Here is a 20594-nt window from a genome sequence, read left to right as displayed (position 1 = left end):
TACAAAGTGAAAATTTTCATTTCTTTTACAAGAAAATTATCAAGATAAACTCAAGTAAAAGTCTTTTTTTAATCGTGCTTTTCATAGCTAGCTCTACGGTGTTTGCCGGTCCTGTTTGCTAAAGTTAGTTTCGGGGCTATTGCAACTAGGTCAATTCAGCCTCTAACCAATGCAAATTATAAGCTAATACATCACTCATTCTCAAACACGTTCATTCCTATGTAAATACCAATCTCCCGTGTATTGCGATGGAGTACAACACCATTATAGTCAAAATAATATGTCTAATAAGGACCGATGTGGTGCTGACATTCTTTCCCAAAATCCATACACTGACGCTAATAAATACATACACAAGAAACGAAATTGTGAGATATCATAAGTTCAACGAGAACATTGGTAAAACCATGCACTGAGAGGCACAGGAGAGCGACATTTCCGGAGAAGCTGCTATGGAGGTGGTGGTGTTACGGTTTTGGCAGGCATTTCTATGGGAGGTCGATCTTCATGGAGGGTTCACCAATACATTGAAGATGTGTTGTCAGAAGAAGTTGTTCTTTATATGCCACTAATTGGTTTTATTTTTATGCATGACAATGCAAGGCCACACACATCTGGGATCGTTGGTGACTATTTGGAACGGGCTTCAATTCAATGTTTGGAGTGCCCAGCATGTGGAGTGCCTCAAAAGTCCCGACTTAAACCCTATGGAACACCTTTAGGACGTATTCACGTGTTGCCAAATAGGATAAAATGTCGCCCAGTCATGCCAGACAGTTTATAGAAATTAAGAATGGCGCTGCTACGGCAGTAAGAAAATTGAAAATGAAAATAACATTTTTGGTCAATTGTTTTCCTAACTGTGTTCCTCAAAACAATTTGTACGAATTGTTATGTTGGAAGATAGGCGTTTTCAAGCTAGAGAACCATTTAAAAAAATGAGAAGGGCAGTTTAATAAATAATATACGGGACTGATATCAGAAAGGAATTTGTCATTTCATTGCCTTAGCAAGTTTGAATCATAAGAAAACCAATCAAAAGCCGATCAAAAAGTATAGACAGTGAAACATTTTTTTTTTACTTGATATGCATGAGAAGGCGCGGACACAAGCATTCGATCGCAGGAAGACTTTTGCCTCTTTTTACCAAATAACTCTTGTGTTTATCTTTTATAAAATAACTGCTAAAATGTTGTTTAATTAATTAAGTATGAATTTTATAAACTGCTAATCTCACTTAAAATTATAATTAAAATTGAATTTGAAATTATTATTTTCGAAGGTTCGCAATAGCAGAGGTCATATAAACCCTCACGGTGCCGGTGTTTTTTTTTCCGGGTTCGAATGCAGGGCCGCTGGATTCGAACCCGGGACTTTACCTTAGAGTGATGAGTGCCGTTTCAATGCCTAAACTGTTGCGGCCACCGACGCCCCGAAATTATTTTTACAGTTATTATTATTTTATTTTTTACGAAGGTATTTCAACGACGAGGTTATATGAACCCTCGGTGTGACGGTGTTTTGAGAAAACAAAAACATTTGCAAGTATGGAGGACTTTTTTTTCGTTTCGAACATACTAACATTATTAGAAATTATAAATGATGGGGTGAGTGTGGAGTTTAATCCTTTTTAAAAAGATGGTTCCTACTCACATTAAGTTACTTTAGAACATTATTGGTTATTAATCCATATATATTTAGTGGTCATAATTGACCATACTAGCCGAAGGCGGTGGGTTCGAATCCCTCTCGTGACACTAACTTTTTCATTTCAACCAAGACCTTAGATAAAAAGAATAATTAATTGAAATTAATTAAAAAATGGTTTAACTCCCTCTTGAAACAGATAAAAAACATAATTATGTATTGATACTTAACTTATCGTGATTTGCGAGGAGAATCGTTGGCAACACTTTAAGCACTTTCATGGTTTATAAATATTTAATCGTTTAGGTTTACAAAAATGATTTGTCATAAATGATGGTTTAAATTTTGTATATTTATCATATATTTATCATATATCCCTAATTTTAAAAAAAATGGGTTTGTTTATGAGCGTTGGTACGATTGAAAAAACAATCCGACCTACATACAAATGTTTTTTTTAACCCCCCCCCCAGGGGATATAACCTTGTAGTTGAAATACCCTCAAAGAATTTTTTTTAAAATAATTACGTAGATTAGTTAGTTCATACTTAATTAATCAACATTTTAGCAGTTATTTGATAAAAATACAAACATTAAAAGATAAAGTCTGGGAAAATATTAACTGACGCTCTTCCAAGACATAAACAAATACATATAAAGAAGATTTTTTTAATTACTAATACTTTAACTCAATACATCAATTTAAGTGAATAAAACTAATAAACAATTAAGACCTTTATTCACGGCAAAACGTTACTACACTACCTGCAAGACAGACCCCGACTACGGGTTTAGTATCATCTAGCGCCGTATTCGCACGTGATAAATAAAGACGCAAAATGTAACAAATATGTATATTTCCACACATTTTTGCATAACGTCTGCAATACTAATTTTGACGTTATAATATTTAAATTATTATTCATAACCTGTCGGAATATAATACAACGTAGAAATTTATACAACTTGTTTTGAGGAACACAGTAAATATATGGTAAAAAAATGGTTCAGCTCCCTCTTAAAACAAATACAAAACATAATTATGTATTCGTATTTAACTAATCGTGATCTGTAAGGAGAATGAGAGAATGAGACTGTATTTATTTTTATTATTATTATTATTATATATATATATTTTTTTTTTACTTGGCTTAATTATTACCTGGTTTTGCTCTTAATAACGATTATTACATCCTACGACCTTGCAGAGAGCCTTAAATCTCTCCTAGGCATCAAGTAGGCTTTCTTCAGCAAGAGCGGTTTGAAGCTGCTCAAAGCTTGTTGGAGACAGCAAACGATGTCTAACCCAACTCTTTATCATGATCCAACGAGTGTTCCATAGGACTCATGCCAATAATCTCCTAAGTAAGATAAAATTTATGTAACTCATGAGATCAGTTTATATGGATCTGATTATCGTTTGGAGTTTGATGCCTGCTGTTCCAATCATGAAGTTCTGTGACAGAGTTATAAGTAAAATATTTATTGTTCATTGATAATTCTTCATACACAATTTTTTTTTAAAGATTTCTAATCATCTATCAAGGGTGATTCCATTACAGGTTTAAACTTGCTTAATCAAAACATTATTACTATCCAGCATCGCTAACTCCCCTCATACTCCTGCCTTTAATTAAAGTAAATTAGAGGCTGAGTCCAGTTTAGATCTGGGTAAATTCCGGTACCCATAAATTCTCTTCAAAAGGTTCTATTAGTTAGAATTGAGAAAAGCATGTAGATGGAATTTCATGAAGTAAAGAGCAAAACAGTCCAATTATTTAATCATAGGTTAAAATATAGTAAAACAAGAGGAAAGAACTTTTCAAGGGACAACTGTGAAAAGAAGTGTATAGAAACAATCTCCCACAATTTGACAAAAATGAAAGGATTTTTAGAAATTATACATTATTAATATTTGTCATTTATTATTAATAAATATGATAGGTCATTGTAGAATTGTCATATGAAATAATTTCACCATATCAAAGCATTTATTTATGGTGAACATGGATATTAATACATGTCTAGAGACTACATTATTCTCCCAAAGCCTTCTTACGGCTGCTTTAAAGCTCAGAGCTTACCCTTATGTGTTTACTGTTTACCTATCAAGAAAGCCATTAAATTCTTCAGTGTGATAAGAGCAATAAAACAATCATCTCTAGCCATCATACATCACAGTCAACCACTAGCTTCTCTTCGATCGAGACTTCCAGTAACCCTAAACTGTTATAGAGCCCTGTAGAGCTCTAAAACCATGATTTTAAGAAAAAAAAATTTTTTAAATGTTTATTCTCATCAAAGAAAACCATTTAAAAACTGATTAACTCACTTGAGAAGTTGGGTCAGATTTTCTTTATTTTTAATTTAAAGAGTGTGTGAGTAATCTTTCTACATAGTTATGTAAAATAAACAAATAAATACAAGTGTACTTTTTCTTTTTTTTTTCTTCTTTGGGAGTATTTCAAAATTTTAAAAGTTGCCTCAATTGATCTGTCACGTACATCATAATAATAAATAAAAATATCACATTCATTTTCAGCTAATTAAACAAGATGATGTTAAAATTGTGGGAACCATGTTGTGAGAGGGGAATTGTGGTCCAACAATGTGTAGCATGATAGACAAAGCCACAATAGGCCTAGTTTGCGGTTCTTCTGCTCTTGTCACGTCATCTTCTCAATTCCATACGTGGTCACCCAAATCCTGCAATAATTAAGTACTCGTTTTGCCCCTCCAGACACTTCTTCATTTATAATTAAATGGAATGCGAAAAGTGTTGATTATAACGCTCTTCTCTTAAATAAGCAAACAAATTATATTTATTGGCATTTATAATATTTGGGGTACATGTATACCAATTATGAAATAATTGGGGGACATTTATAATATATTATAATTTTTATAATAAACACACTTCAGGACACCAGTGAGTAAGTGAGATCACCCCAAGCTGCCCAAATTTTTATTGCATGTTATGAATCAACTCAAAATCACTGATTTTTAAATATTTTCATTTCTAAATTCCTACAATTTACTCCAGTAGGGCATTGTTGATTCATGATGGTTACTAGGAAGATGGGGTTTAATGCTGACTAAACACTGCAGTATTGTGACTTATTGTACTTTCCAAGTTTTTTCCAATTCAGTTCGATTGACTTAAGTTCTTATTTTAAGAAGGATGAGGCATTGACTGTTGATGTTATAACTCATAGGTTAGCATTGAGCAGTTGCTTCCCATTATGACAATATGGGTGGTCTTTTCTTGCTCATTACATAATTTACAAGAAAGCTTAAAGGTTTTTAAAAATATTTTCAGATCCGAGTGACTGGAATTTCACTCTGCTAGTTTTTCAACTTTTGTTAAGTAGCAATGTTGTAATAATAGGTAAGTAGGCACTCAGTATGGAAATTTTTCTTGTACATTTCAGCAAGTTTCTCAGCCTTTTATTCCCTTTTTTATAAGAAATATTTAATCTATTTTCAATTGAAATTAAATGCTTGTACATAGTGTTTATAATTTCATTCATAATCATAGAATCAGGAAGTAGAGTGTCTAAAGAAAAGGAAGGACTGACACAAATACCAAAATGTGTGTCATAGGTATGATCCCCATGTAAAAGGTCAAACCGCCCCAAGGATAATGAAGTTTTTAAATAGAACACTTGTCACCTAGATTTAACAGAATTAGGCCACTTTCAGCCGGTAACTGTCAGAAGGGATGATTAAGTTTCATCCCCTTTCTCCGTAGCCCCCACCCAAGATCCGTCTAGCACCCAGCCCTTACCCCACCCTAGCCAGCCCCTTCCTCTTATTTACAAACAACTTGTTTGTATTCTTTCTGCCAAATCAATTCCGATCTTGCTCCACAAAATCCTTTCCATGTTAATCCGACACGCTCCATTATCTATTAGATTAACTACACGACCGAACTACCAACACAATTTTCTTACAATCAATACAATTGTTTTAACAATTGGCATTTTTATTATATAATTGGTATAAATAAAATCTCTATAGCATATATAATTCAACAAACAAAATTTTTTTGTTTTTGTTTTAAGAAGACAGTTCTTTCCTCCACTGCAGTCTAAGGTCTTTTTTGGAACCACTACAGCTTATAGCCATCCTTGGAAGTGCTCTAATCCTTATAAAGTTGAGCACTTTCCTTGGTGTCTCTTCGTCACATCCTTGTTGCATTACTGTAAACGGGCTAATGCTTTATATCCGCAAAGGATATGTGCCGATGTCTCTGGTTTCTACTGGCAGAGCCAGCATGTTTCGGTCTCAGCTCAACTATCAGCTTAAGATGATAATTAAGAGGGCAGGTAGCAATGTTTTCCACAGTCTATTAAATTTTGTTACTGATGAAAATTTGAAGTGTATACCAATATACATATATATGAGGATGCAGGAAGTTTAACTTGTACTCCTGTCCAGTTATCATTTTTTGTCTATTCTCACTATTTTTGTTTGTAAGGTAGAACTCTTTTTGGTGGTTGGTCTATGCCATCATTTTGACAATCTATAATAAGTCTTAGGTATGATCTCAATATCTGAAAAGTTGCTTAGAACAATAGCAAAACTAAACCACCACAAAGTTTCTTCGTACTGGCCCATCATCTCATTGCTTCCAGTAATTTCAAAACTGTTTGAAAAAGTTGTATTTAAAAACCTGAAAACCTACATTGCTAGCCATCATTTCGGATCTAGAGCCAAGCATTTATCCATAAATCAGATAAATTCACTGATATAATGAAGAAAAAAAACCTGGAAAATAAAAACACATGTTTAGCTTAATTCCTAGACATATTGCAAGCCTTTGACAAAGTTTGGCATGAAGGTTTAACACCTAACCTAAAAAAATTCCCAAAACTATACCTTGAACTTTCGATCTCAAACCTTTTGAAAACATTGTTCTAAGTTAGACGAATACTCTGATTTGCCAAAAATCTAAGCTGGTGTATCACAAGGTAGCATCCTAGGCAATGTATAGTACTTGTTACATACAAATGATCTACCACAGATAGAAAACATTCCACAGCTGCCATCCAAAAGAACCACAAACTGACTGCAAATGACAATAAACGATATCCAAAGTCTGTACGAATACTTGGAAGATCAAAATAAACTACCAGAATGCATGTTAAATTCATAAATAGAAAATTAGTTGACAAACCAATCGTCTTCAATGGTAAAGATCCACGCAGAATTCAGTAAAATATTTAGGCACTGTTAAAAAATTAAATTGGAAAGAACTTGACTTCAAATACTGACAACATTATTTGGTTACCAAAAATTAATTCTTGTCTGATGACACTAATGAACGGGATTAAGTGTATTTAATATTATGTACTGAAAAATGAAAAGCTGACACCCTGACTTGACCATCTTTGTCCCATATAAAACTAAAAATTAATAATTGATATAAGTTAAAAATAAAAATGTATCATTTACATAATGCTTTCAACTAATAAAAATGCATTATAAATTTTTAAATCCTTATTACATTATTATGCACGAGAATATGTAGATTACACAATTTCAACTAGGAAATTACAATCATAACAAAAATATTTATAAAATGAAATAATTAAGTACCAAAATGTAGTTGCAAGATGGGTGAATATTAAAAACATACTGGTAAAACATACTTAGTACACCTGTTGTTACGTAACAAGCATACCTCTTGAAATAGAAATGAGCAAGTATTCTTTTAAGCTATTCACTTTTGGATATTGTCCATTTTGCTCTTATAAATATGAAATAGCAAGAACAGTACCCAATTTCAGTGAGTTGTATTTTTTTTAATTTTTAAATCCGATAAAATAAACACTTGAAATAAACAAAGGCTCAAATACGTACCAACTTATCGAGAAACGAGACCCTCCTCTTCTTCTCGACAAGTGGAGCTGTTTGCATATTGTCGCAGATTTTCATTACAGAACACTTCCCTGAAGAATTTCATTAAAAATGACTTTCGATGAATTTTGAAGCAAATGGGAAAAACAGAACTGAAATTCTGAAAGACAACTTAGCACCGAAGCCTAGCTGAGACTGCCAAGTCAACTGTGTTTTACCTAATGTCAGTGCCAAGGGAGAGAGAGAGAGAGAGAGAAACAAATTATTTCAAATGGGCAAACTATTTCAACTCCCACTTTGATCGGAAGTTGCCAAAAGTTGATTCCCCATATAGATCTATCTAATGAAAAAAAGCCATTCAAGTGCACTCAGACAAATAAAATTGACATAAACACAAATAAGAAATTATTAGGAGCAGTATTAAAAAACTCTACAAGTGGTGTTTAAAATTACCATTTATTTCCAAAAAAAAGTTTAAAGATAAAAATGATTATTTAATTACGTTAATCTTGCATTTCTTTATTTTATTTTTTGTCTGTTTGTTCTTTTTTTTGTTTTGATTATCCTTCTGCTTAGCACATTGAGTCGTGCTGGAAAAATGAAAAAAAAATTTATCATATCGAACAACGTTTAGTAATAAATTCAAAACATACTTAATTGTAGAACGGACACCTGGCCCCCAGAATTTGGTGGGATTCATTTGGTATCTCAAAAGGCCATGCGAACGTGACGGTGCGTGTGGGTGAATATCGAAATTGACATCTGGTGTCAAATCGTCGCTGTCTTTCGCCATCAAAAGAGTCTTCGTCAAGATGCAGTTCAATCGTTTTTCAGAAATTGGATTAAGCTTCACCCAATGTCTTATCACTTTCCAAATAAAGCTCGTAGGGGCGTCTGTCTTTATTGAATTCGGCGCAGCATGAGACTCCGAAACGGAATAGCCTGCATTCAATAAAGCACTCCTAATTGACAAAATAATTATTATTTAAATTTAAAGAAACTGCTGCTGATGTGAAAATGTGTAAATTACATGCATTTTTCATTTCAAATTATATTCAAAATTTAATTAAACCTAACATAATTATCATTAAAATGTTTTATTGAAATTCCACATTTGAAAACACTTTCATTTACAATTTTTCCTCTTTTTATGGAATAAAAGTTGGCCTTTTTCAAGAAAAAGGTAGTTTTTAAATTAATTGGTCAAGCGGACCATGAAAACTAGCGAATTTAGTAGTTTTTAAAGTTCCAAAATTCTCCGATCATATGGCTTAATGCAAATCCTTGCACTTCGACCAACCTGGCAAACATATTGGTTTGGTTTTGGAAGGTTGGTTACAAGAGTTATTTGCACCTGTGATATAATTGTTTATTTCTGTCTTCATCCTGAGACAAAGAACACTTGGCATTCAAACTCAAATTATTTTTATAACGCCTTAAATTGTCAGCAAATGATAAATTAGAGATTACATTAGCATTTTATATTAGCACATTAATGGACGGGTGATCGTTTTATCACAATCTTGTAATTATAATTACACATCATTTTATATGCAACTGAAGCTAACGTAAATTTAGATATTTTGCAAATAATACCTGAAAGTCATTGAAGGCATAACAACGCAGTGAACAACGGCACAGAGAGCATCAATTACATAATACAGAGGGATATCAATCAGTTCGTGGTAGATTGTTGAAAGCATTCCTAATATCCGTTTGCTCGTATTGAATCTCTCAGGTTTATTATCCACTAGCTGTATTACTTTTGAAACGAATGCCTGATCGTGTAGAACTCCTGTCCAAATTGGTCCTCCCATCTTAAAACAAAACCAAAAGTTTAAATTGCAAATGCACCACAAGCTGCCATTCGAACCTGATATCCGTGCTGGCAGTGAGGACAGTCGTTTATGGGTTCAAACCGAGGAAGAGTAAAAAGCGGTACAGTTCCCTTTCTTTCAGTCACGACACCCAAGGGCTGGAATCGGAATGTTTTACATCCAACACAACGAAAAACATAACTCAAATGGCTAAAAATAAAAAGTATTCCATAAATTAACAAAAATACTATTTTCTAATGTGATATTATATTGTATTAATTTTGAAAGTCTAGTATTGTACAATATTTGAAAAACTGCTGAAGTTTAGGTGAAAATTATAGTATCACTATACTATACTGCAAACAAAATATAGTTTTTTAAAATATTTTTGATATATTATTCAATAGAATAATTTTAATGTTTAAATGGTATAGTATATTATATTAATTACGGGTCGACATGCATCTATTGAACAACACCGGCTCTCTGCACTTAAAACATAAAATTATTAGGTTTTTCAAACATCTCTCTCATATTTTTCTCTTTTTCTTAACATGCCAATTTCTCATTGCTTTGCTACCTCAGATTTTCAAATTACTAATAGAAATATAAGAAGACATTCCACAAAGACATACATACACATCACATAAGATTTTCACACTCTCGGCCCAAGACCCAGTCAAGGTGCATCAAGGAAAAGTTAACAAACAACATGGCTAAAACATGCTGCAGCACCACCCCCGAGTTACTGATATTCCTTGAGGTGGGGGATTCATCGTTCATGCTAATAATATACATACACACTAACAATACATTTAAAAACTAAGAGAAAACAGTGGCCACATGGGTAGGGCATCCAACTCATAGTTGCCTTTGTTCTTGGTTTGAATACAGCTTTTTAATTGATAATAATACAAAAAAATGTATTATAAAGGGGTGTGTGGTGTATCATGACCATTAGTAAATGATTATTTGGAGATCGTGAGATGTGGTCTGGGGTGACAGGTTTTAGAAAAACATTTTCTTTATTGTGCCAATGTTTCGATCTTTATTGAGATCATCTTCAGGGCCTGTGATTTATAAACATTGTTTAGATTTTAAAAATACATGTAGGATGTGAAAAAAATGAATTTATACAATGCTAAAAAATTTTAGAAGCAAATTTTTAGAAAATTTTTAGCATTGTATAAATTCATTGTTTTTTATTTTAAAATTTTCTAGCATTGTATAAATTCATTTTTTCACATCCTACATGTATTTTTAAAATCTAAACAATGATTATAAATAAAACCTATGTCACACCAGGCCACATCTCACGATCTCTGAATAATCATTATAAAGAGGTTTGACCCTTGTCAACAACACCCTACTGGTAGTGGTACGTTAAAATGATTAACTTGAAATATCAAACTAATTTAAATAATGGTATCCCCCCCTACTGTATCCTAGGAATTACTTCACTTTACATTTAAAAACTTTGATGGTACTAAAGTACTAAGAACAGCAATCTGTCTCCAAAATGCCACACATAGGCCAACAGGGACCCCGCTTGTCCTGCACATTTCTAGTTTTCTGCATTGTAAAAAATTCTCAACACTTAATCTCCTAGTCCATAATGATCGCTGATGCAGTCTCTTTCCCACTAGCACGTGTCCAAGCATAAGCCTAGTATGAAATATGTTTAGCCTCATGGGTATGGCTCTTCTCGACCTGACCTTCACGGATCAGGGGCTAATGCCAGTCTTTATCTGTTGTAATTTGGCAGAAATCTGTGTCCAGAGCTTTCCCTGTTTATCTATGATGGGATTCGACATTAATATTATCATCTCTGCTAGGAGATAGGAATATTTAAACATAATTATAATATAATTTAAGAAATTCCAGTCTAACGTTTCTAAATGTTCCAATGTCATTCAATTTGTTTATTTGTAATATTTTATTCTTTTTTATTTTATTAATTGAATTATATTCTTTAATAAGCTTAATGTACCTAATGATTAACTTGATCTATCAAACTAATTTAAATAATGGTAATAATGACACAATTGGTCTGAGGTAAGGAAAGTATATGAAGGTAATGAGCCTACACTACATGAAAAAACTATCCATTTTTTTTACAAAGTTTCATAAGGATATTCTGTCAATTCGGATATTCTGTTAATTCTGACCTTTTTTCAGAACATTGTATAACATTTTGGAAGAGAGACAGTGGTAACCGAGTGGTCAGCGTGTCAGACTACAGAGAAATTGCACCCTTATGTTTCAGAAAGATTTTAAAACACTTTGAAGTAAAAGCTAGTAGGTTTATGGAGCTTTCAGTTTAGAGTCAATAGTTGCTATGTTATATTAGATTAAAAAGAAGTTATATTCAAAAGGCGATTTGCAGACAATAGTTGAGCTGTGCAAAAAATCTCCTGCCTGAGCTGCCTCATTGCTTTGTACAGACTATTTCCAGCGATTCAAAATCGCCCTGAATAATCGCTTGTGCATGTGTAGTCTTAATGAATAGAAAGAATGTTTCGACAAGACATTGCTCTGGTCTTGTCCAACATACAAAGCAAAAACTTCCCAAAATTTAAGAAATTAAACATGTACATCACACATCCTATCATCCTGATCTTGATTCTTCAGACTAACTCTTTGAAGAGAGAAAAATGCTATAAAAATCCAAGAGGAGGTAATGCCATTAAAGCAACTGGCTGTGCCAATTTAAAATAATAAAGTTAATTTTAACTTTTGAAATATTAATTTTTTTAAACTCATTTAATATTTATGTGGGAAAAAAATGAATTTCAACAAACCTTGTTGTTTCTTTGCTTTTCAAAGCTGACGTGTATATCTTTACAAAAATTCTAATATAAAAGTCCACACTGATTGATAATAAAGGAACAATATATCGACCATATTTGTTTGCATGAGACTGCAAACATTGTAGTGCAATCCTTAGTGCCTACAAAATAAACATAGTGGTTTAATTTTTTTATGAAATATAAATAATTATGTTTCAATGAAATTTACCGTTTCATGACAGGCAGGGCTTTTTAATGGAATTGAACCGTATTTAACAAAGCAGGTTTCAGGTGTGTTTCCTGTGAGGAGAGCCATGTCAGTGCATGTTACCATGATGAGACCGCCGTCTTCCACGACCTGCACTGTCGAATCGAGGAACTTTGAGGGGCATCCATATGGATCAAGGTCAATACAGTCAAATCGTTTACCCTTAGCGTTAAAAGTATGCATTGCTGCTCTGGAAAAAAATCAGATAAAATAAAAAAAATCCAATTATATCAAAATACATACGATGCATCACTGTGACTAGTTGATACAATATGTTCAACATTGTTATGGATTATGTTAAGTCGTATGCTCTCTACGGCTGCTTGAGAAATATCGTTTGCCACAATTTCCCTTGGCCTCGGCTCGACTTCCAAGGCAAACCTGATTGACCTAAGCCCTGACGCAGAAAGGGGCTCGAATATAGATATCCCACTACCAGCATCATCCTGTCATACACGCATATAAATATAACTTTCTCTTGAGGAGAAAAACCATATAAGTTATGAGATACTACCTGGGAAGTAGAAGTTTCCTTGTTTCTCAAACTTTCACTGCCATTCTTCACCTCACCTTTGGCGTTTCTCTTTTCCCCTCTTCTGACTTTGTGTTCTTTGGAGAATACAGACAGAACAGCTATGCTGAAAATACAGATTGTTTATTAAAAAACAGTATTATTTATAAAATTAAATGAATGAAATGTCAATAAAGAGAATTCATGTGCGACCATGAAAGGAAAACAGCAGCTCGAGTCAAACTAGTTTAATATCATTGTGCTTTTATCACAATTATTATTAAATTTACTTCAACAAAAGAGAAAATGAAGGCTATAAAAAATATCATAATGAGATGACCCTAAATTTTAAAAATATTTCCCTCTGGATAAACAAACAATCAACAATAAACAAAACAAAAATCTTAATCTAGCAATTTTCGAAGAATAATTTCAAGCGTTCATACTAGAAAAGTTATAAAAGAAATTAGCTATTAAATAAGATCAGGAATCAGGAAAACTGGCACGAATAAACTTCAAACCTAGACAAGATTCAATTAAGTTCTGTTAGTACAAAGAAATTCATGATAATGAAAAATCGGTAATCAAAAATAGTATCAATTTTAGACTTTAGTGAGGATTACTTCCAAATTATTTTAATAGAGCACTGCCCAAATTTCAGCAGTGCAGATTAAGACTGATTTTATCAGATAATCTTAATTTAGACTTAGAAGTAATTATGATTCTTCTTACATTTGCAGATGCCAAAATTGCTTTTGAGATAACGTGATCACAAGCTATACATACTTGGGCATTCCCTTCTAATCTAGTTGTGGACAATGCCATTAAAAAAGTGCTCCGAGCTTTGGGGAAGGTGAAGGAAATTTTAATTAGAAGCAAATTAAACTCGCTTATAACGAAGATAAAATTGTTTGAATCGATAGTTGCTGCTTCATCAATGCAAGACTGCGAGTTGTGAGGAAATGGTAATTTGCATTGTTTAAATAAGCAGCATTTTTTTTTTTTTTTTATAATAACTGTTTCCAGAAGTTCTCCAAACCACTACATTAGAAGAGTTTGGTTTAGAGGCAGTGAGTATTTAAATTTTTAAGAGGATTGTTCATTGGTGGATACGTGTTTTAAAATTACCAAGGATGGGGGATGTCATTCTGCATTCTAGTCTGTATCTCACTTTATTTCAAAAAAGTAAAATTTGATTTACTAGAAAAATCATGCTGTTTTTGTTGTATGTAGGAAGAATTCTTAATACAAAATATAGTCCGATACACAGAAGAGTAATAAATTTAAGTAAAAGTATAGACTACTTTAACTAGGATAATGAGACAATTTCATAGTAAAGGGTAATTGCACAAATACGGGTTAGCTGGCAAAGAAAAAAGCCGTTTTTATTTTAATGGCTAGACTTATACAGGGTGCCTCTACTCAATCCACTTCACCAGCACATTCTATGGTCCAAATGGAAGAAAGAACACCATATTAGCCATGGTCTGATTCTCAACCCTTTCACAGATATTTAACTTTTTTTTAATTTAATTTTTTTTAAACTACCTATGGTTTTCATTATAAATCTACTCATAGCTCTTGAGCTATTCATTTTTGTGGGAAAAAACATTGAAAAAAGACTTAAATTTACTTTAAGAAGCACCAAGCAAAAAGTTGAATTACTACATTCACCCATTCCCCCTTTTTTCACATTGCCACCACTTTTGTTTCCATTTAGCATAAAATTTCTGCATTTGGTTCAATGTAATTAAAGAAAAGGGTGTACCACTAGAAAGCTTATTAAACAAAAAAAATTTTTATGAAAATTACAAGCCCTACCATAAATTTTTCCAATGAGCTTGCAAATTTGTTTTTTTTTTTTTTTATACCCATTTTAAATTTAGCAGCTTTTAAAAGATTTAGTGTCTGTTTTGTTACCAAAAATTAAATTGAAAAATCTGGAAGGGTGCTTTAATTGTTTTAATTTTATATTAGTACTAATTGTCTGTAAACCTAGGACCTAGATCGACCTTGTCGTGGCATTCTAGTGTGAAGCCCTTTTCTCTGAAGCACCGAAGAACCTTTCCTATTGTAAAGTGATATACACTCATTCTCCTAGCGACTCAGCACTGGCTATATCCTTCTAATAACATTATGACCCTGTCACTTTCATACACTCCCAAAGGCCTGACTGTAGCCATTGAAAAAGGTTTACAAATAAGAATAATATCAAATGAAATCAATAGAAAGAGATAAGCTGATCTTTAGGCATAACAGAATGGCAAGTATAATGCATAATGCTACTTTTTTTGCAAATGGGATTAATCAGTACAAAAGCAAACAAAGCATTATTTACTAATTCGTTGAAATCTTGAGGATCAGTCATGATGTCATATTGCTGCTCATAAAAAATGAGAAAGGGATTTTTCTACCTCATTCTTGACCGCTCCTCACGACTTCAACAAATTATGAAACAAGTCACTAAGAAACACGCATTATTTACGGTTTATTTTGACTAAGATATCTCCTAATTACCTGTAACTAATGTACAAAGATAATGGATTTAATTTTAAACTAAATAGTTTGAGTGGTGCGTTAAATTTGTCCATTAGTGTATTAACAAAACGTTATTGACCTCATGACATGAGTCCTCTTCAAGTGTCATGTCATGAGGACGCAAACATTTTATTAATAAATAAAATTCCATGCTGCAGTATACGTCAAACAACCTACAATATAAATAATAAAATTATGAAAAAAAAAATTTAATTATTAGTTTAAATTTTTTTCCATGTATGTATCCATTACACTAGATTAGATTATTTAGGAGCCGGCCTCATCCCAACCTGTGCACCGCGACCAGTATTGGTCTATTGTGCATCTCCATGTTTTTATCTAGAGCTCCCTGTTAGCTTTTTACCAGACTCCAAAGCTTTTTCAAGGGCTACCGTGTGTATCCTTCAGGCCCTGGCTTTTCCTCTACCATGATTAGGAATCTCAGCCTACATAGACCTTCGCACCGACAGAATACATCAGTTGTTTCTTCTTCTTGGCAATATATGCACAGGCTTGTTTCTGTCACTCCAAGTCTTTACAAATCCCTCCGGTCTGCAGTGTGAGTAAGCAGTCCAATTATTATTCTAGTCCTAGCACGTCTTAGTTCTGCTGTTGGTTTCTGCGATAGTGCTAAAGATCAACTTTTTCGCATACCTCTGTCCCAGGCCGTTCCCATTGAACAGAGGAGTTATTATTAACCCATTGTCTAATCATCTGCCACAAAAGGATCTGAATAGGGGCCAATAGGTGTCCCCATCAAATTTTCCTTGGTCAATTTATCGGCCTCATCGTTGCCCACCATGTTGCATCCATACAATACAAATAAAAACCAAAGAAAAAATGTAAAAACTAACAACCGGCTGAACATACTCATCTGGTTAACTGACATAAATTAATGATTAAATTGTTCTAATTTTACCTAAGATCCCTATTGAATTCCTGTACAGGATTGTAGAAGACTCGTCCGTTTCTTGTTAATATTTCAGCTTTTCCTTCTTTTATAAGTTCAGCCTCCTCGTTTTCTTTTTCCGTCTTGGCAGAACTGGAACGTTCCGAGTCCGTCACTCCACGAGACACGTTCATCGTTCAGAACCACAACCTTATTTTACTTAATAACAATAACCTTCATTTTACCTTTCCAATGCTGTTAACTATTTATTATTAGTGGAAATTAACATTTAAACTGTTTTTTAAAAATAAATATAATAATGTTTTGTTTCGAGGGAAAAAAAACATATTTGTTTCTATTTAAAGGCTTAGGGGATTATAAAATCTAGCTGTTGCGTGTGGTCCAAACAGGTTTAAATCAATCGAGATGTTCATACAGATTCATAAAGAAAAGGGATTTTGATAAGTTTTCTATTTTAGATATAATTCGTTTATTGCTCGGTTATTAATTAGTTAATACTGTTTTTTTATGTTTAATTGGCAATAGGTTATGCTTTTTTGATTTCTAGTACGAGCCAAGAGGTTTTTTTTCTGTAAAATTAAGGTGAGTATTGTGTATGTTTATACTGTTGATCTTTTTATATATAATGTTTTAATAAATTAACTGATTTTATTTTATATAAATGTTCAAAGTGTAGGTTAGACTCAATAAGCATAAAGTTGTCAAATATGATGAAATGGAAGACAAGACATTTTTTATTTCGGTGACTAATTAAACATCAATTTTCAATTAAATTAAACAATTTATATTGGGAATTGAGATGGTTTTTTTGTTTTTTTTTAAATCAAAGACTTTTGTTTAAAAGGAAGCGGGAAGCAAGGGAGAAATTAGTATGATAACAAAAGCCAACCTGGCAGTCCGTACACTCACCGTGGTTGTTGTTGTTGATACTCCTTGGCCGACATTTCGTTCGTGTCGCTTCTGCGGCTCAGGCGCCTAGAAACATTTGGTCGAATCGCTGTCCGCACTTTTTACTCTCTCCAGATTTCAATCCTAGAGCCGTAGTGATGTAAATCCTCCTCCTCTCAGGATGCACAGAGGAGAACTGCTCAACGGATTCACCTCCGAGGAGGATTCGAGGGGGCCGTCCGACCAGACGTGCTCCCTCGTCGAGGAAAATCACAGGTAGAAGCAAGGGATTTTTTTTTGTCATTTTCAAATCCTCATCTAACAGATTTTCACGTTCTGACTTATTACTTTTCGCCCTAGACTTTTGATACACGGTTGTTAAGTCTCGTCGGTTTCACAAACAATATGTGACGCACGGTGAAAATAACGTGAAATCAATATTTTACTTGAGCGAGACTGTTTTTCCTGTTAATTTGATATTCTAGACGCTTAAAAAGCCTTTGAACGTGCTACCTATTCGATCCATTGCTCTCAATCCTTTGTTCATGGTGACGTCCATTTGTGAACAGGCCATTTGGCCAAGAATCAAAAAATTCACTGTAACCAGAGCCTTCATTCCTTTTTTTTAAACAATTTTTTCTTTGTTAATTCATTTATTAATTTACAACTGCACTTTAACGTACTGTGTGGACATGCACACAAAGTACCATCACACAATAGGACAAGCCCAAAACCCACCAGATTAGTCAATTTAGTTGTAAGTGTACGAATGCATATTTCTTTTCCTGCAAAACATTAAAAATTGTAGTTTGACGTAAAAAAAATAATATTGCTTCCTTATATCCTGAATGAGGGGGCTGTCCGTCTGGGTTGGTGTTGGCAGCTGCTGGTTGGCTGCACACTGGCAGGCTGGCTTCCCTTCTGTAATATAGTTAACATGTGGTAGATAGCTCCGCCGAAGCCAGAATGAAAAAATGTCAGTCAAGGGTGGTTGTCAAATTATGTCTATCCTTTGTTCATGGAAATGTCCATTGGTGAACAGGTCATTTGGCCAGGAATCGCCGAATGCACTTTACCTGGAGTCTTCAATTTTTTTTTATAATAATACTTTTTTGCTTATTCATTTACAACTGCACTTAAAATTTACAATGAATATGGCAGGCTGGCTTCCCTTTCTGTGTTATACAGTTAATATGTGACAGATGGCTCCGCCGAAGCCAGAATGAAAAAATGTCAGTCAAGGGTGGTTGTCAAATTATGTCTATCCTTTGTTCACGGAGACATCCATTGGTGAATAGGTCATTTGGCCAGGAATTACCAAATACACTGTATTTATTTATTTTTTACGTACTACTTTTTTAAAATTCATTTATTTATTCATAACTGAACTTTAACTCTACAATGAACTTACTGTATGAACATTCACACAAGGTACCATCACATAATAGGACAAGCCCAAAACCCAACAGGTTAGTCAATTTGGTTTGTAAGTGTACGAATGCATATTTTTTTTTCCTGCAAAACATTAAAAATTGTAGTTTTACGTTAAAAAAATAATATTGCTTTCTTCCTGAATGAGGGGCCATCTGTCTGGGTGGTGTTGGCAGATGGCTCCTCCGAAGCCAAAAGGAAAAAAGAGTCATCCGAGGGTGGTTATCAAGTAATACAATCTTGTTGGTGAACCAAGGTCCAAATCAAACCAGATTAGTCAATATGGTTAATGCAAACTAAAACAAAATGTTTGTGATCGAATATGACAAAACAATCTCAATGCACATTGCATGGAGAACAGAGTCATTTGTGAACCGTGGTAGTGAAGACTACTTTTCTGTGTACAGTCTGATTATGTTTATGAAGAAATAGAAGATTGTGTCCCAGTTTTATCGTTGGAACACTAAATTGTAATCCCCAAGACAGATGAGTATTTGGTACATCTGTACCATAGCATAGATAGTTGTCTAACATCTGTCATGGGTGGTTGTCAAGTGATCTTATATTGTTGATGAACTAAAGATCAATTTGATCTATTGATGTCAATCCTTTGTTCATGGCGATTTTCATTGGTGAAAAGGTCTTTTGGCCAGGAATTGACAAATGCACTTTACCCGGACCCTTCAATTTCTTTTTTTTTCTATAATACTTTTTTTTATATTCATTTATTTCTCCTAGGAGTTTGATAAAGACATCCATCAGGTATATTTCAAGTGGTTGAAGAGGCTACCTAATGTTGGTCATTAATGAGTGGCTCACATTCTTGCTTAAGCCAGTTATGTTTTTTATATAACCTTATTGCATAAATTGATGTTGTTAATAATATACAAAATTTAAACTGACATTTAACTTTGTCTTACAGATGCCATAGAAAGGCAGGCAACGCATCATACAGCAAACGAATCCAGAAAATTGTAACCCAGAGAAAGCTGAAACTCCATTTGGACCAAGGCGCAAGGCACATATACATCTGTGACTACCACAAGTCTGTTATTCAGTCAGCCCGCTCCAAACGGGGCAACAACAAGTACTCCGATGATGACTCGGATGTCGAGCAGATGGAAATCGACCTTTCTCAGCTCTCTGTCAACACGTTGAGACGATACAAGAAACACTTCAACGTCAACACAAAACACGGTCTCAACAAAGCTCAATTGGCCGACAAGCTCACCCAGCATTTCAGGACCATACAGATCACCGACAAGACGGAAAAGTCCATTACAAATCGTTTCATGTACTTGATGAGAATCAACGGGAATAAGCTTGACCGGAAAAACGGTTCGGACACCACATAGCATTTAGAACTCGGCCCCACTCAGCGGTCCGCAGTCAAAAAATTCATGAACTGTACAAAAATTGTTAAGCATAACTCATTATCTTAAGTGGCAACTTAAAATTCCTTTAAGTTATCTTTTCATGAAATTCGACTGAAATCTTCCAATTTTTTTGTTTTTTTAATTTCTATTTATTTTCATATTATATTTATGTAATTAACTTAGATGTAAAGCAAATATTATTTTTGAACAACAATTTTTCCTTTAATATACACGTCTTAGTCCACTTTATTCCTTTTGTAAAATTTAATATTTTAAATACATCACTAGTGTGTAATTGCAATGTTTAAATTTCTTTACTTTATAAATATACCTACTGTCCTCATTTTCTTTTGAATTTGAACTTTTAAAAAAGACAAGTGTTCTTTGTTCAAAATTAACTTTTTTTTTAATTTACCTTCTTTTATGTACAGTGTAAATATGTATGTATTTTTTTATCATATGAGGTATATATTGTGCGATATGTTACCAATTAAAATGTTTTGGTTCAATTGTTACAATTTTTTAGACTGGCTTAGACCAATCGTGTAGCTTTGTCT

At 33.5% G+C, this 20594-nt stretch overlaps 3 protein-coding genes across 5 annotated transcripts in view; 1 reads left to right on the top strand and 2 right to left on the bottom strand.

Moving 5' to 3' along the window:
- LOC106666269 (H(+)/Cl(-) exchange transporter 7-like) overlaps positions 1–7714 on the bottom strand; it is a 105132-nt gene extending 97418 nt beyond the window's left edge. Inside the window, exon 1 of the transcript XR_002910813.1 lies at positions 7513–7714. The gene's annotated coding sequence lies outside the window, so the exon portion shown is untranslated. The remainder of the gene's footprint in view (positions 1–7512) is intronic.
- A 232-nt stretch (positions 7715–7946) lies between these two features.
- Positions 7947–17334, bottom strand: LOC106666067 (probable tRNA (guanine(26)-N(2))-dimethyltransferase). Of its 2 annotated transcripts, none has more exons than XM_024229661.1 (9): positions 17252–17334; positions 12898–13021; positions 12627–12829; positions 12345–12573; positions 12128–12276; positions 9383–9536; positions 9106–9326; positions 8163–8471; positions 7947–8099 (listed from the first exon to the last, which is right to left on the bottom strand). In XM_024229661.1, the coding sequence occupies exons 1-9, from the start codon at positions 17284–17286 to the stop codon at positions 8000–8002; spliced, it is 1524 nt and encodes a 507-aa protein (XP_024085429.1). In that variant the 5' UTR covers positions 17287–17334; the 3' UTR covers positions 7947–7999. The 2 variants fall into 2 exon arrangements, with proteins under 2 accessions (XP_024085429.1, XP_014248445.1); XM_014392959.2 differs by lacking the exon at positions 17252–17334 and adding an exon at positions 16352–16607.
- On the top strand, positions 16838–20338 carry LOC106666221 (histone deacetylase complex subunit SAP30 homolog). 2 transcript variants are annotated; one of them, XM_014393257.2, is made up of 3 exons: positions 16838–16924; positions 19400–19496; positions 19584–20338. In XM_014393257.2, exons 2-3 carry the CDS (start codon positions 19468–19470, stop codon positions 20014–20016), a joined length of 462 nt encoding a protein of 153 aa, XP_014248743.1. In that variant the 5' UTR covers positions 16838–16924; positions 19400–19467; the 3' UTR covers positions 20017–20338. The 2 variants fall into 2 exon arrangements, with proteins under 2 accessions (XP_014248743.1, XP_014248742.1); XM_014393256.2 differs by lacking the exons at positions 16838–16924; positions 19400–19496 and adding an exon at positions 17241–17506.
- Positions 20339–20594: the final 256 nt, after the last annotated feature.

Source organism: Cimex lectularius, unplaced genomic scaffold (assembly GCF_000648675.2).
Source record: "Cimex lectularius strain Harlan isolate CLEC.00 unplaced genomic scaffold, Clec_2.1 scaffold5, whole genome shotgun sequence".
Lineage (NCBI taxonomy): Eukaryota > Metazoa > Arthropoda > Insecta > Hemiptera > Cimicidae > Cimex > Cimex lectularius.
Note: the sequence above shows the minus strand (reverse complement) of the source record. Positions and strands in the feature narration are given on the sequence as shown.

Coding starts and splice junctions, on each gene's coding strand:
- LOC106666067 (XM_014392959.2), bottom strand. CDS start 16,515: ATGAACGTGTCTCGTGGAGTGACGGACTCGGAACGTTCCAGTTCTGCC. Junction 9,327..9,382: donor ACTGCCAGCACGGATATCAG/GTTCGAATGGCA, acceptor TTTTGTTTTAAG/ATGGGAGGACCAATTTGGAC. Junction 8,100..8,162: donor GGTGTCCGTTCTACAATTAA/GTATGTTTTGAA, acceptor TCATTTTTCCAG/CACGACTCAATGTGCTAAGC.
- LOC106666221 (XM_014393256.2), top strand. CDS start 17,412: ATGCACAGAGGAGAACTGCTCAACGGATTCACCTCCGAGGAGGATTCG. Junction 17,507..19,583: donor CTCGTCGAGGAAAATCACAG/GTAGAAGCAAGG, acceptor TTTGTCTTACAG/ATGCCATAGAAAGGCAGGCA.